This window comes from Micropterus salmoides, unplaced genomic scaffold (genome assembly GCF_014851395.1).
Source record: "Micropterus salmoides isolate LMB-PRFRI ecotype aquatic unplaced genomic scaffold, ASM1485139v1 Ms_hic_scaffold_2193, whole genome shotgun sequence".
NCBI classification, from domain to species: Eukaryota; Metazoa; Chordata; class Actinopteri; order Centrarchiformes; family Centrarchidae; genus Micropterus; species Micropterus salmoides.
The window spans coordinates 1-13,852 of NW_024041366.1; the positions used below are offsets into that span (position 1 = coordinate 1).

A 13,852-nucleotide genomic window follows, 5' to 3' on the forward strand; every position below is an offset into this window, starting at 1 on the left:
ATTTGCAGACAGATAAAATCATTAAGATAAAAGTCTTACTTGACAGTGATCTCACATTGAAGAGAGCCATTTTAAATGAGTTTATTCTGGGTGCTGGAGTTGGTGCAGTTGTCCTAATCCTTAAGAGATTACTAATATTTCTGTGTGGAATGTGCACATTTCGGTTTACTGGTCTATGCGTGATGATGACAGGAATAGAAGTCTGTGGAACAGCGCTGGGAGCAGACGGCTTTACATGCCAGCAGGTGGAGACAGTTGTTTGTAGCAGTGAGGAAGAGATGTGTTCAGTGAGCTGTGGTGTGTCCAGGTGTGCTGCATGAATGATTAGTCATTCACGTAAGACATGTGTGGACCGCACCACATGCTGTATGTGAGCAGCTAACATTTCTGAGCCCCGTTTGTTTGGGTGAAGTCCGTCTGTCTTAAAAAGAGACATTCTTTGCCAGAAAATATTAAAGTTATCCACATAACACACACGATGAGCCCTGCAGGCGGACTGGAGCCAGTCGTGGAGGCCAAGGAGTCTACTGAAGCGGCCAGCACCGCGACCAACTGTGGGAATGGGACCAGAGATAAAAACGGACTTTCCGCACTGCTTTAAAAAGTTAAAAAGACGGTTTTAATCTGATTTTGTCAGCGCAGACTGCTGAAGAGCTGTGTCATTTGTTATGACATGGACTATCACTCTTGTGATGGAGGACGGGAGCGACGGCATCAGGTCCTGGAGTTTTTTAAAATGTCAGCCGTGGTGGCACCGGGAAGCAGCGAGTGGTAGCGTTAAAGAAACGGAGGTTTCTGGTTATGGAGTCACCAATTATTAGTGTGGTTGGGGAGAAAAGAGGACGAGGAGATGCCGGTTGTGGGGTTCCAGAGCAGGACTGAGCAGAATCTGCTTCAACACTGCGTGCGGACTGAGGATGGAGTGTGTGAGCTGCCGAGTGTTGTGTTGGAGTAGCAGTAACAGACCTGAGAGAAGGGCTACCCGACGGTGCAGGGTAGAGACATCCTCCGGAGCGTCTGAGCACAGCCTCCTTCAGGATCCTACGTCGGGAAGCGGAAGTTTTTGACCGGGATGACGGCAGACCGGCGGCCCAGTGCAGGAGATGTAGCTGGTGAAGGAGATGCAACAGTGTCAGCAGGCACTGTGCGCCGAAAGAGATCCGTATCTGGGAGACTCAAAGCCGCAGGTGCATCAGCTGGATGGACCGGAGTGTTGTTAGACAAGGCTGCATAGCGGTTGGAGAGGCCGATGTGCGGAGGACAGGCAGCCCCATCCGAGCCTCTCTTGCAGCCACAGTCACCACTTCAGCCCAGGTTGACTGATGCTTCGGAGTCGAGCAGGAGGAAAGCCTCGGAAAAGCAGAGGGGTCCCAAAACACGGTGTCCTGGATGTTGCCGGTTGCGCTAAGAGAAACAATCTGTTTGGCTTGTACTGAAGCCACATCCATAAAGCCAGTCAGCAGGGAATCTTTCTCTTTGAGTTCCTCTGAAAGTCGTCGGATGTCTTCCATAAGGTCAGCAATCTTCTGTTCGCTTTCTTAAGGAGTGTGCAGTCCTCATGGGGCAGAGTTATCTCGGCTAGCATAGTCACTGGAGCTTTGTTGCGATCAGTAGCGTTGATCGCGTTTTTACGGTCATCTAGCTTAAAATCCATGTCGGATGACTAAAATCCTTAACCCACGTAAAACTTAAATAAAGTTAAGTTAAATAAAAAGGATATAAAAAATGTAACGAAAAAGAGTGGATTAAAACTGGATAAGAGTCCAGTTTAAGACGGAGCTTCCGACAGGTGGCTACAGACGCCAACGCATGCGCAGAGTGCAGATTACGTCAGCAATTACGTCAGAGATCTTGTGACAAGATGATGCAAGGAATCAATTATCTCAGGAAATAATTATTAGGTACACTCTGACATTCTGGTACTATATCTTTTATGAAGAAACACCTTAGTATCCATACCAATTATACATTTACTAGATGAGAAGAAATTTGACTTAAATGAAACAATTACCTATTTTAGAAACTAATAAAAACACGTGCATGTACAAGTACATGAAAGGCCTATTCAGTTGAACAGCTACAATCTCTCATTTCTGACATGCACGGTTAGAAGGTGTGCAGAAAGATGTGCGTTTCTGACGGTTCACCTGTAAGGTTTGAGGATCTTCTCGCCGTATCTGATAGCTCCTATAGCATCTTGCATGTAGAGACAAACCCCCATGGCCTGGTACATCATGTGGAGCATGTACACATTGGAGTCATCAAAGATGGCACCCATCTCATCCAGGCTCTGTTCACACATCTCCAACAGCTCGCTAGGGGGTGCTAAAGAGTCAAGGCTGCATCAGCACAAGGTGAGGTTTTAACCATAGGGTTTAACTGAAACGTCAAAGGGCCTCTGATCATACAATCAGATGTTTTTACAGTCTGGGAAGCTACTTTGCTGAAGAACAACTGCTGCTTATGAGAAAATGTACACTAATCCCCATTATCATCATGCAAATTAATCCAAAGCACTCCAAAGAGTGTTTTACAGCAGGGGAAAGTGAAGTTTAACTGTTGAGCTATTAGGCTCATAAGTAAGCTTAATAAACAATGAACGGTTATGCAGACGAATTGTACACACAAGAGACAATGGTATTTAGTGGCATTGAAGGATATTTTTTATGTGTTTTAAAGCCCGGAACTCTCTGACGGTTTTTCTGGCGTAGCGCACCATGTTGCTGATGACCTCTGCCTCGATGGGGTCACTCCGCTTACGTACTTTCAACTTTGCCTTGTCCTGGAGGTGAAGACAGGACACCGAGCAGGCTTGTCAACCAAACTGTGAAGTGCAGTTTTCGCAATTTTCCATGTGAATTACAGTGGCAGTATCTGAGTGCTAATCCGTGCTTGTTAACCAAAATAATTAAATACAATTTGTTCATTTAGTGATTTTTTTTATCCAGTACTTCTTGTGCTGTCTTACCTTGGACTTGTTTTTGCATTCCTGGCACTCACAGGTGAAGTAATAGGACTCTCTCAGCCTGTTGTTGCGGTCGTCTGTTGGATAGAGGAGGTCTATGTAGCTGATGAGCACCTAGAGGGGGAAATAACACACAGTCAGGCAGTCTGTCAATTTTATTTATAGTATATTGCCCAATATCACAAAATTGTCTCAAGGGGCTTTACAATCAGAACAGCATACAACACCCTCTGACTTTAGACCCTCAATTCGGTTGAGGAAAAACTACCCTCAGAAAAACCTTTTAATGGTGAAAACCTGATGAAGAGCAACAGAGGAGGGATCCCTGTCCCACGTTGGACAGACGTTCAATAGATTAAAATATTATGAATAGATTGTAAACACATTGCACTTGAAAATCCTTAATAATCCTTGACATATTTCCACTTGTTTGAATATCTCAATTTGCTGCCAAACAGCCACTGAACTGCAGGTGACAGGGTCAGTCTGAAAATAGCCCCGCCGGCCTCTTTAATCAGCTGCTGCATCCCCCCTTCAAACCACACACGCTCTTCTTCGACAGCACTGTCCTGGCACATGGACACTTTAACTGTCATTGACCTGGCGCTGTACATCAGCTGTGATGTCACGCTCTGGTCATGCCAAAGCCTTCACACTCCTGTCTTTGCCTTTGAATCTCACACTCCCAGTGTCAGGTCTCCGAGGCTTTTCCATTTTTAAGCTACTCATCCATGAGAAATATCCTTGAGAAAATGACCAGAATCACTGCTTGTCAAGCTTGTTTCAAGATTTAAAATTATAGTTTGACATTTTGGGAAATTTTATTAAAGTTATTCACTTTATTGCCTAGAGTAAGATGAGATGATTGATATCACTCTCATGCCTGTACGGTAAATACGAAGCTATAGCCAGCACCCTTTTAGCTTAGCTTAGCTTAGCACTAGACTAAAAAATGGGACAACAGCTAACCTGGCTTTGTCCAGAGGTAACAACCGGATCCCTTGTGAAGTCTCCTCTGCTTGCCTGGTAACCTTATGGTGATGACAAGACTCTAGGAAGTTATTGAGCCCAGCAAAAAAACAGTCGGGCAAATGACCCTGGCAAAAACCAGGCATTTTGTTTTTACATTACATTTTGCATGGATTAACAAACAAGATATAATGTGTTTATTGAACTTTGGAGGTGCTGGTAGCTGCTGGCTGTTTCCCTGTTTTCAGTCCTTATATTGAGCTAAGTCAGTCATGTCCTGGCTATAACTACAGTATCTCACAAAAGGCAGTACACCCCTCACATTTTTGTAAATATTTGATTATATCTTTTCATGTGACAACACTGAAGAAATGACACTTTGCTACAAAGTGAAGTACTTACACTCTACTAGTATAACAGTGTAAATTTGCTGTCCCCTCAAAATAACACATCACATAGCTGTTAATGTCTAAACCGCTGGCAACAAAAGTGATTACCCCTCTAAGTGAAAATATCCAAATTGGATCTAAAGTGTCAATATTTTGTGTGGCCACCATTATTTTCCAGCACTGCCTTGGGCATGGAGTTCATCAGAGCTTCACAGGTTGCCACTGGAGTCCTCTTCCACTCCTCCATGATGACATCACGGAGCTGGTGGATGTTAGAGACCTTGCGCTCCTCCACGTTCCGTTTGAGGATGCCCCACAGATGCTCAATGGGGTTTAGGTCCGGAGACATGCTTGGCCAGTCCATCACCTTTACCGTCAGCTTCTTTAGCAATGCAGTGATCGTCTTGGAGGTGTGTTTGGGGCCATTATCATGTTGGAATACTGCTCTGTAGCCCCGTCTCCGAATGGAGGGGATCATGCTCTGCTTCAGTATGTCACAGTACATGTTGGCATTCATGGTTCCCTCAATGAACTGCAGCTCCCCAATGCCGGCAGCACTCATGCAGCCCTCAGACCATGACACTCCTACCACCATGCTTGACTGTAGGCAAGACACACTTGTCTTTGTACTCCTCACCTGGTTGCCGCCACACACGCATGACACCATCTGAACCAAATAAGTTTATCTTGGTCTCATCAGACCACAGGACATGGTTCCAGTAATCCATGTCCTTATTCTGCTTGTCTTCAGCAAACAGTTTGCGGGCTTTCTTGTGCATCATTTTTAGAAGAGGCTTCATTCTGGGACGACAGCCATGCAGACCAATTTGATGCAGTGTGCGGCGTATGGTCTGTGTACTGACAGGCCGACCCCCACGCCTTCAAGAAGGAAGCCTCTAACCCTACACTGTTATACAAGCTGTATATTCACTACTTTACATTGTAGCAAAGTGTCATTTCTTCAGTGTTGTCACATGAAAAGATATAATCAAATATATTCAAAAATGTGAGGGGTGTACTCACTTTTGTGAGATAATGTACTTATTTAATAGACAGAAGATTGGTATCTATCTTCCTCATGGGAAGAAAGAAAATAAGTGTATAAAGTATCTTCAACCAAGACATTTCCCCTTGATTTTAACCCACCTTGGACAAATAAGTGTATTGCAAAAATGTAAAGTGGCAGAAAACAAATTAAAAACAATTCTTGGCTTTCTTGGTTTATATGTTCCTATATATTACTGTAAGATTAAAAGAAAGTATCATTTCATTGAATTTACTGTTCTTTACCAGTTGAAAGGGAATTAAGTAAATCTTTCTTTCAGCACAGGCTGATCCACCAAATCGATTTGAATCGAGCTCACAGACAGACAAATGTTTTACACACTCTGCCCTCTCGAAATAAGCACTCCTCCCTTCTCCACTTGCACACACAAAAAAAAACCAGAACAAAACCCAACCCCCTCTAATGACAGCTGTCGCCTTTTCTCACCTCATCTCCGGCCTTCATGTTCTGCACTGCCCGAACCTCAGCCGTGGTCCCGTTATATGTTACTATGACACTGGGAAGACAGCTGTGGTTTATCAGTGCCACACTGTGGAGAGACAGACAGGGGGGGGGAAGAAACAGATAAGAATAAAAGCTCTCTACTTTCTTATAATCAAAGTAGGGGGGTGAAAAAATTGTCAACTTATAACTCCTGCACAAAATACTTATACTTATTTATTCCAGCATCCTTTGTATTATGCTTCATTGCACTGTGTACATGTGTACATGTATGCATGTATATGTACTTGTATATCATATCCACCCCCGACATGTACATACTCCTGCATCCTTTGCACTCTGCTCACTGCAGTATTTGTCAATATGTCTATATTGTTTTTGTTCATAGTGTGTATATTTGTTTTGTCTACACTGAAGTCTGTGTCTGATTGTATTTTATTTTATTATTGTGACTTTGTATTTTTGTATGAGTAAGCACATCGTGAGCAATGTGCAATCCTGAGTCAAATTCCTCGTATGTGTACACATACCTGGCAATAAAGCTGATTCTGATTCTGATTATTATTGCTCAATGCAATGACATAACAGCGACATAATCTTTTCAGTGGTATTGGCACTATGCTATAACAGAGAGGTCTTAAGTGTCCCTGAAATATGTTAGCAATCCTACTCTTTCCTAGGTGGCAAGCTGTAAATAGCTCAAAAATGGAGCTGAGAGAGCAAATTCACCTTCACACAACCAGTTTTACAATTTAACAGCCTCAGCCGCACAGCAGGGAGAGGATTTTACCACCAAATGACCAACTGAAGAAGAAAAGTTGTCTTGCTAGGAATTGCAATCTGGCCTATTTGGATATGTGTCACATTGCTCTGAATATTAACCTTAAAAAAAACAAAACAAATAATGCTAACTGTAGAATTCAGCATTCATTTAGTAATATGGCGAGCCTGTGCAGTTAGCATATAGTTGGTTATGTCTCCTTTTTCATGTGGTGTTTCTGTTCCTGTTTTTTCAAGAACAATGACAGGAGACCTAAGCAAATGACTAAAGTCCCAAATAAAATGAAGGAACCAACACATATCCAAAGAAGCCATTATCTGGTAGACTGAGAGTAAAACACTAAGAACCACAGAAGAAGCTCTGTAAGGATGGGAGAACGTACTGTGTGATACTGTACCTTTATATGTACTGTTGAAACAGCACAGAATGAAAATGTGCTTGTATATATGCATGTGAGTTTTCCTTCTTACTCTGGGTAGACTGCAGTACCCATGTGGGACAGTTCATCATCCTCTATCGTGAAACCATTACAGGCAACCTGTTGAATAAAGGACACAGGGGAGAGAAAGAAAAAACAATCTTTCGCCTGTTTTAAATCAAATTACAATTATTCTTTCTTCTTAATTTCCAGTAGTGGAAAAGCTAATTGTTTGTATTACACGATATATGCTTACTTGGCAGCAAAAAAAGAATAAGAATCTATGGGTATTATTATCACCTGTGATTTATGTGTGTTTGTTTGAGTGTGTGTGTGTGTGTGTGAGTTTTTTAGTACCTGGGAGAAGAGGGTGAGCAAGTCTTTATGGTCGGGCAACTCCAAATGTTTGGAGTAAAAACGATGCAGTCCAGCAATATCTGCCTCGTTCATTTCTCTTTTCTCATTATCTACGTCCTCCACGTCTGTGACGGGAAGAAGACATTTTGATTTGATTAATCAAATATGTATTTTTAACTATTTACCCAGGGTGGCATGTGTACTGTTTGGCAGTACTATGTTTTCCTTTAATATAAAGCCATGCAAACTACTTAAGCCAGGTTAAAATTAAGAAGTGAGACAGAAACAGACTAGAACATACCATCCTAATATGGATATACCTTCTTTGCCCAAATGAAACACTAGTTTAGTACGGCCATTTGTAAGAAATTCTTATCTGCAGGAAGCAAATGAGCTATTTAGTGTCTCGCAATGTCTTGCTGCTATTTGACGCTAATTTGAACAGAACTTGCACAGTGTTTGTTTTATATCTGTGTAAGATTTAGCATTTCTCTCAATCTCTAGATTTTATATATTTTATATCTTTTATATATGGACATTGTGACTGGATGTTCAAATTATACTGAACTGCAATTACGCTGTGAATCCGTTTCATATCTGATTTTGAAGTGATAATCCAATTACTAGACACACAGACAGGAAGTTCAGTTCTTTAGCTGGTTTAGAGAAGTTTTCATCAGGTCCTCTTACAACTGTAAATAGACAGGGACAAACAGCTCTCCTGCCCTCGTCACTCTCTTTATGCCAAGGCAGGAATACACTGTCACCACGTCATCCATATACAGTCTACAGTACAGCCAGATGGTGCGCGTGTGTCTTGTCCCTGACCTTTGACACTAGAGTCACAGTTCTACTATTCGTACATGAGACGCTGACTCAACAGAGACACAGCAGATCACAGGTCACACACAAACATGGGCATACTGACAAAACTGTGTGTTCCTTTAACCGCTAGTTGCAAGTAGCGGCTAATGTAGCCTCCGGCCGCCTCCAGCCGCCTCCGGACTCCGGCCTCAAACACACTTGAGGCACTTTATTAAACTTTGCACAGCTCGCTCTGGAGTCACAAAAGGCTTTATACTACTTTTCCACATAATACTCTCTCATTCACCATAGATTGTATATTTATACAAGTAAGATTTGTTAATGTAAGGAAATATTAGGTAATATCTTTGAACTGAACCTCAACTTCCATCCATTCTCACCCACTTATCCTGCGTACAGGGTCGGTGTGTGGGGGGGGGCTGGAGCCAATCCCAGCTGACATCGGGCGAAAGGGGACCCTGGACAGGTTGCCAGTCCATCGCAGGGCCCTTACAATCACGCAATCAGCACTGTGTGTGTTAGTTTAAAGTGCTCTTCTTCCCATTCAAGTTGTTACACTTGTGGTGTTGTCTATACTGTATATCTATAGGATATATATAGTTGTGGCCATGGGTGTTTCTCTCAGTCTAACCTGAAAGGATTTTGTTTTTTAAGAGGGACATCTAGGGACACTCTTCTTCCAGTAGGCCTACACTTTCTGAACACTTGCTACTGAATCTGCACTGGCACTTTTAAGGTAGGTATTTAAGGGTTGTGCCCAAAGAACGATCAACATAAAATCACAGACAAAAACCATGCTTGCTTTTATGTCTGTGTGTTAAAGGAGCAATAACTCACGTGATTGCATCTCTCCTATGAGCAAGATCTTCTCAGAAACACATCTTTCTTTCTGTGTTTTCTGTGGAAGACAGACATGATTAACAGGAATGGTCTGAATGAACCACAGTATGTGACAGACAACACTCCAAAAGGACACTGTGTCTTTTAATAAGTGTCCAACCTTCTTGGCAAGGATCCGGGCCACCAGGCGGCTCATCTCTGACGGGCACCAGTTCTCTCCGAATGCAGTCATTGCAGAACACTCCAGCTTGTGCATGGCCCAGTCCCCTTTCTACACACAAACACATAGAAATATCACAATAGCATGCAAAAGAGCAACCCGGTTGCAAGCTATTTATGCTTCATGAAAACGCATCCATGAAAAAAGAACAGTTGGCATATATGGCCCCTGAGCTTCACTACCCGCTGAAGCATTATGCAGCACGGTGAAATGGGACTCCACACTGTGTTAATCTAATGTTACCCTCACCCATTTAACCCTCCATTTTAGTTCATCATAATCAAGTTAGTGCGAGTTTATCACACAAATCGCTTTCCATACAGTATGTCGTAATTTACATACCACGTTATACAGACACATGCAGGTATATAATATACTGTACATGTCGTATACATCCCAAACTGTACTATCGCCAGCCAATGGGAGTCTTCAGTTCAGCTGAGCTGCATGTTTTTTCGGCTGGGGAAGGAAACTACAGCACATAGAAAACTCCCATAATCCTCTTTTCCATCAGTCAACCCAGATTTAATTAAAATAACGCACAATAAAATGCATTTGAAGTGACACTATGGTATCAAATCAGAATATAGACTGAATTGCTATTGCTATACCCATGGCATCAACTGCACCCTCCTCACACCGCTCCTCTCCTTTTCACTCCATGCTCAAGACCACCCATCCAGACTGTTTAAGGACTGTTCAGATCATCTCCGTGAGGTAGTTCTGCACATTTTCAGTCTGACTCTTTTAGTCTGGAGAGAGTTCTGGTCCTGTGGAAAACTTCCTGTGTGGTTTTAGTACCAGGACTGAACACTCCAGGGAGCCCAACCACTTCAGACCAAATGCCTTAACTTCCCACCTGAGGGCTGAACCCTGCTGAGCTCAAAGCTGGACCCCCTGCAATTTGCTTATCAAGCAGGCAAGCAGGCATTGTGGCAGATGATGCTACTTCACAGATCTCTATATACATACAGTATATCATTTAAATTATACGTACACTGTGCAATTTTTTTCCTGTGCAATTAAATTTATTTACACTGTGAAGCCACCTCCTGCTGTATTCAGTGCAATCAAATCTTTATGCAGTTCATCCAACTCTTAAGGCAAAATTTTTTACCTACTATATACAGTATATATATATTTTAAGTATATTACGATATGTGTAATTATTCTGTGCAATTATCCATCACATATATCTGTATAATTGAAAGGTGCATCTAATGTATATAATTGGTATATTCTATTTCTAATTATTGTTTGTGTATTTTTCATCCACCACTCTTTTTCACATACATGTTGAATTTTGAGGTGCTGTCACAAGCGGATTTTACCAGTGTGGGATCAATAAAGTTTAACTTATCTTGTTAAACAGTCTAAGGTGTACTCTGTCAGTCTCAGGTGTACTTAGGTATAGCTGTGCTTAGAGCTGCATGCTAGAGTGACGGGAATGCAGTCACTTGTTTTAGAGGCGTAAGGGATCACCCAAATGATTCCGATCCATCCTATAATGATCATCAATGTCTAGATTTATGTCAGTCCATCCAATAGTTGTTGAGATATTACACCTCCTGGCTTAAGTGTCAAGACAGTGCACGTGCAAATATTGTTATTCCTCGGTTGAACCTGCTTGTGTTTCAACATATAGTAGCAGTTGTAAAGGTAATACACAGTAAAAGCTGTAGCTCTGAGCTACAAATTAGGGTCCTTTGCCCTTTCCATTAACCACTTACACAGGAATCATTACATTACAAAGTAATTCTGTCATTCCAATAGTTTCCTACCTGGCATTTTACATTGCAGTAGCATGCTTTCTTGCACTTCCCACATCTTGCCAAGCCCTCTTTCCTATAAATGACAAAGACCGTTCTATTAGCTTATGGATAGTGCAGAGTACACAATTAAAAAGTTACTATAAGATTCTCTCACATCCTCATATAATTTCCCAGACACACAAAACAAACAACACTCAAATGTTAGATATCAGAGCTCAGCGGATAATGCATATAAATGTAGTTGTACGTCTATGGCAGTAGCTATCTAGCTGTACGTGAGTGTCTGTTTGCTTGAGCGTACAAGTCTGTGTATGGACATTTTAACATCCTGCTCCATTACTCTGAGACAAGAAACAGCAGTTGCCAGTGGCCTGTCGTAACTGATAGCGATGAAGGACTTTAAAACATTCTGTGGTATTTATAGAGCTGATCTTATGACCAGCTGTTGCTCTACCACACTGAAACATAACTTCACCCAAAAATTTTGAGACACTTGTTGTTAGTAGTCACACTAAGTTCAACAAGCTGGTAATTGGTGGGTGAAAGGCTAAAGCTGGGAACACACTAACTGATGTAAAGTACAGGTAAAGCCCTGAATTTCGCCATGATGATTGATTTTTACAACAAAACAGAGTCTGCACTAAAGTGAACTGTATCAAACATATTGGATCCTTTATGATAAAATGCAGTGTTGTCTTTTGTTTTGTGGTACTAAGAGGTAGGGATACAGCAGATTAGTAAGTCATACTTAAAAATATTGCTGCACAGAATCCAAACTGTGCAAAGACTTACACTTCTGCAACTTTCCACATCTTCGCTCAGTACTTCAGCATCATTTAAAGTGTGATTGGAAGACAGATTATGGTATAAATCCTTCACAATGAACCTCACAGAATCGTCCTAAATATAAAAGACTTCACACCACTGGGAGACGATGTGGACAATAACTAATTTCTCATTGTTAAACATAACAAATATATAAACTGTTGTTGCAAGAGTGATGATGTTTTACATCACAGTACTATACAGAAAAGGGTGTGTACGCAGGGCAACCAGCTGCATCCATACCATCCTGCAGACTACAGGACAAAGACAATTATTAGACATTAGATTAGATTTTAACTGAATGTTATCATTGTTACTACAAAACAGCTGTGGTATAACACATTCAGGCAAGCAAACACAATCAAGAGCTAAATGACTGGCTGTATGATTAAGAAAAAAAGCATGAGTGAGATTGGGCCAGAGGGGGTGTGCAGATATGTGGAACCAGATATTGGCCACATGAACCACAGTTCAGAAAGAACATAACCAAAATAGATTTTATTGAGTGACACATTTATGACAAAGAGCCCACGTGGTCCTGTATGTAGGTCAGATCTAATAACAAATAAATTGCATTATGCATGATGTCAGGTATCATCACAAAGTTGTGCAGTAGGTATCTGATACAGGCAAAAGTGATGGGACGATGTTCTTGACGAACTGTATCACGCCATGCTTAGAGAAATAACTGAATTAAAAATAACCATTTACCTGGTGAAGCAGAACTCGCAGTAGTAGCCTCTCTCCTTTACTGATAGCACATAAGAGTAAGCCTGGCAGGAAAACAGCAGCTCTCCAACTTTAAAGGCCCTGGTAACGCGGAGACCTCGTCCTTTTCCCGGACTGTCAAACCTCTCCAGTCCCTCGATGCTGCCCGTCATTGTGCCACCTTCGAGTTGTCTTTATCCAAAATGTTTCAGCAGGACCCGGGAGAGAAGTGGGAGGTGGAACCCCGGCTCTACGTGTTGGGGCGTCACCCTCCCAATAATAGTTCATAATGGCATCCAAAGATACAGTAAAGCCCAGCTGCTACTTTAAACAAACAAACATTATAAAACTTTTTCCTGTGACAGACAAACTCCCTACTTATGTTATAGCACCCAGTAATTGATTTAGAGAGCCCTATGGAGCGATTTTACAGTTAAATTACATTTGTAGAGGGAGTGGGGATGGCTGGGGGCTCCAAGGTAACAAGGTGCCCCCCCCCCCGGAAAAACCCCAAGGAAAACCGATTTTCCGATATCCAAAATAGTTATCACTGTAATTTAATTGAAATTAATTAATTGAATTGTTTAGTTGAAATACTTAACAATCACAATAGCAATTATTATTCTGCTGTTTCACCCAAGTTTCATTGGGTTTCGTCGTGAGTGAAACAGCGCCCCTAGTGGCTGCTCTGTGCGGTCAACGATGAGATTACACTCTTGAGACTTTATATACAGTCACTGTCTGAGAGCAGCAAATATGGCAGAAGAAGTCGATAATGTAAAGACAGACAATCAGATGCTGTTATCGTGGGACAGTGAATTAGTCTCTGGATGAGAAACTTAACTGAATTGTAAGGCTGGTCTCATAACAAACAACAGAAAGCTAACATACTTTAAATGAAGCGGTTATTTAGCTTGTTTTCCAGTGTTTCCAGCTGTGTTTTTGTAAGACTCATTAGCTAACAGTGAAGAAGTTTATGTTGACAATCAAAAACAGCAAGTGCAGTGGGACTACATGGCATGGTCATTCACCAACTCATCTCCATAGACTTCAGCATCAATTAATGTGAGTCAAGATAAACCACCCTTTTTCTGCCTGATTCTATGCCTGTCTGTCTCTTTGCTGTCTGTTTTTTCCAGTGGTTAAATGTGTCAACTTTAACCACAAGGTTATGAGGTTATGTAACCTTCTTTGCAACACCATTGTGTTATTGATGCTATTTATATAGACACAGTAGCAAGGACATCTGCAGGGGCTTTGAATAATTTTCCCTATT

General features: G+C 41.7%; 1 protein-coding gene across 1 annotated transcript; it reads right to left on the minus strand.

Moving 5' to 3' along the window:
• Positions 1 to 1,853: 1,853 nt before the first annotated feature.
• Positions 1,854 to 12,793, minus strand: LOC119916792 (N-lysine methyltransferase SMYD2-A-like). The gene is made up of 10 exons (XM_038736753.1): positions 12,580 to 12,793; positions 11,053 to 11,116; positions 9,212 to 9,322; positions 9,049 to 9,109; positions 7,387 to 7,511; positions 7,082 to 7,149; positions 5,816 to 5,918; positions 2,969 to 3,079; positions 2,662 to 2,782; positions 1,854 to 2,322 (listed from the first exon to the last, which is right to left on the minus strand). The coding sequence occupies exons 1-10, from the start codon at positions 12,747 to 12,749 to the stop codon at positions 2,144 to 2,146; spliced, it is 1,113 nt and encodes a 370-aa protein (XP_038592681.1). The 5' UTR covers positions 12,750 to 12,793; the 3' UTR covers positions 1,854 to 2,143.
• Between the last annotated feature and the right edge of the window lie 1,059 nt (positions 12,794 to 13,852).

What these genes read in the sequence shown, in the direction of transcription:
- LOC119916792 (XM_038736753.1), bottom strand. Translation starts at nt 12,749, where the DNA reads ATGACGGGCAGCATCGAGGGACTGGAGAGGTTTGACAGTCCGGGAAAA. An exon ending in TGCGAGTTCTGCTTCACCAG is followed by an intron (nt 11,117 to 12,579) that starts GTAAATGGTTAT and finishes TGTCATTTATAG; the next exon opens with GAAAGAGGGCTTGGCAAGAT. An exon ending in GGCTTTAAAACACATAAAAA is followed by an intron (nt 2,323 to 2,661) that starts ATATCCTTCAAT and finishes ACTCTTTAGCAC; the next exon opens with CCCCTAGCGAGCTGTTGGAG.